The sequence below is a fragment of the Neodiprion pinetum genome, chromosome 3 (genome assembly GCF_021155775.2).
Source record: "Neodiprion pinetum isolate iyNeoPine1 chromosome 3, iyNeoPine1.2, whole genome shotgun sequence".
Taxonomy (NCBI): Eukaryota; Metazoa; Arthropoda; class Insecta; order Hymenoptera; family Diprionidae; genus Neodiprion; species Neodiprion pinetum.
In genome coordinates this window covers 15,605,119-15,607,581 of record NC_060234.1, presented here as the reverse complement: position 1 = coordinate 15,607,581, position 2,463 = coordinate 15,605,119, and the positions used below count along the sequence as shown (strand labels likewise).

General features: G+C 38.4%; 1 protein-coding gene across 1 annotated transcript; it reads left to right on the top strand.

The window, feature by feature from the left end:
- Window positions 1-1,037: 1,037 nt before the first annotated feature.
- Window positions 1,038-2,024, top strand: LOC124214359 (myb-like protein X). The gene has a single exon (XM_046616626.1). It carries the CDS (start codon window positions 1,038-1,040, stop codon window positions 2,022-2,024), a length of 987 nt encoding a protein of 328 aa, XP_046472582.1.
- Window positions 2,025-2,463: the final 439 nt, after the last annotated feature.

The following is a 2,463-nucleotide window of genomic DNA, read 5'->3' as shown; positions in this document are numbered from 1 at the left end:
AAAAGTTTCAAAATTTTAAGGAAGTATCTATGCCAATATCCTATCTTGCAGTACCCAAATTTCAAGAAGCAATTCACGTCAACTACCGATGCATCCGACGATGCAATCGGAGCCGTTTGAGCCAGGAAATGGACGGTTACGACATGCCCGTCGCCTACCTGTCTCGTGCTCTGAGCAAAGCGGAACAAAATTATTTCACAACTGAGAAAGAGTGTTTAGCAGCTCTATATGCCGTACTACATTGTCGACCTCACCTTTATGGCCGGAAATTCAGACTGGTTAGTGATCATGAGCCATTACGCTGGATCGACTCGATTAAAGATGCGGGACAGCGATTAATCCGATGTAGGCTCAAGTTACGAGATTAGTAATATGGATTCAAACACAAGGCTGGACGACTGAACATTAACGCAGATGAATTGTCGCGCAATCCAGTCCCTATTACCGACGGCATGAACCAATCGTCGGAGTCATCTGATAGTGGAAACGATAGTGACAATCTAATAATTGAATCTGTAGACATATTTCCAAAATATTCAGACTATTTGATAATAACTCGAACAGCTGATATTGAAAATCCAAACATTATTGAAGTACACGAAAGCGTTTTCGATAAACTTGACAATTATGCGCATATTGTTTCTGTAGATCTTGAAATGAGTTCCGGTATAGCAAGCGATTTTAGGAAAAAATATGGGGTACCGGAACACCTTCGCAGTCAAGCCGATATGCATTCAGTAGCTAAATTAGAACTACCAAATTAGAAAATTTATTATATTATGACAAAATTAAACTTTTGGGACAAATCAGAGTATGAAGACATGTACCTCAGTCTGATCAATTTTCGGAAAATTTTAGAGGATGACTCAGTTTAAACAGTTAGAATTCCTAGAATTGGATGTAGTCTAGATAAATTAGCATGGAATAAAGTAAGAACCATGTTACGATTCATTTTTGGAGGAACGGGAATCAAAATTTTTGCTTGTACAAATTTAAAACTAATAGAAAATCAAAAACTCCAAACGATATTTACTATTATGAACCCTTCGTCAAACTTGAAGGTCAGGACTAAATGCAACCAATGGAAGATATTACCCATTGATTCAAAAATTTCAAAATTACCTGCTCCAAAAATAAATCGACCATTACCTAGATCAGACTCAGTTCCAACAAGAAAATCGGCTGACGAAACGTTCCGTCCAAAAACAAAGACTACCGTAGAGCCAGATAAAAACGCGATCTCAACAAGAACTCGATCGAAAGCTAGGACAACAACAGGAAAAAGGCAAGCTCTTTCTGAAGACTCATACGACGATGAATCTTCCGAACCGCCGGCCTACCGGAGGCAAAGAAGCGTATTGTCGAATTTAGGTCTTGAACAACCCACCACATCCCAGGGAACACAACAACCTGAACAATCAGACATACAGACTGACGCACGAACTGACGACGACAATGAATCTGATTCTGAGCCTGAAAATATAACTGTGAAATTAAAATCACCGCATGATAAAGATAGCGAATCGGATGATGATGTATTTTTGCAAGCAGAAGCGAGTCATAAAGCTAAGTTATCTATAGATCCTGAAGAACTAAGGAAATCATTTGACCTTTTTAATAAATCTTTGCGCGAAAGAAGTAATCTGAATCCGAAGGAGTTACAAGATTCGTTTGAACGCTTTGACAAGACCTTGCACGAGAGGTGTCTTCTAGACAACTCCAGTAACTCGGATACAGATGAAATAGAGATACCAGGCCATATATCAGAGGGTGAAGAATTGGACGAAACCATTCGTGAGGCACTCGACGAAAATGATGAGACGGATGACGATGAACTAAATAATAAAATTGAAAGATTTTTAGAAAAAGTTAAGAGAAATCAAGGAAATGATAGCGAGGCTGGACAGATTAATACCGATCAAACTAATTTGAATGAGTCAGTAGTTAGTCGACCTTTGCAGAAATCGGCATTACCAACACCTATAATCACACCCAGATCAATGAGGCGGGGGACGTTTCAGTAAAAAGCAAGGTCAGCAAAACGCCAAGGCGTTTACAGCCGCAACTAGAAGTCCGAGATTTACCAACCCGAATTGAAATCACGGAAGGTGTACCACCAGATTTAGATACAGTATCGCCATTAAAATTTCCAAAAACGGGTTACCATTCACGGAATAGAATTTCATTCAGTCGAGAAAATTTAACATACAGAAAAGATAATTATGTTCATTTCATGTCAATAGATTCAGAATTTTCTACACCAGTCAGCAGATTATTAAACGATTTAGCATTACTAAATGCAGACGATCGTCATGACGCAAAACCAAAATTAGGCCAAGTCATTATCACAAAAACGGGAAAATATAGCATATTTAGCCTCGTAGTTAAACGAAAACACTGACAAAATTGAATTACATAACGTCAAGGTAGCCTTGGGAAATTTGAAAACGACTTTATTAGATT

What these genes read in the sequence shown, in the direction of transcription:
- LOC124214359 (XM_046616626.1), top strand. Translation starts at nt 1,038, where the DNA reads ATGAACCCTTCGTCAAACTTGAAGGTCAGGACTAAATGCAACCAATGG.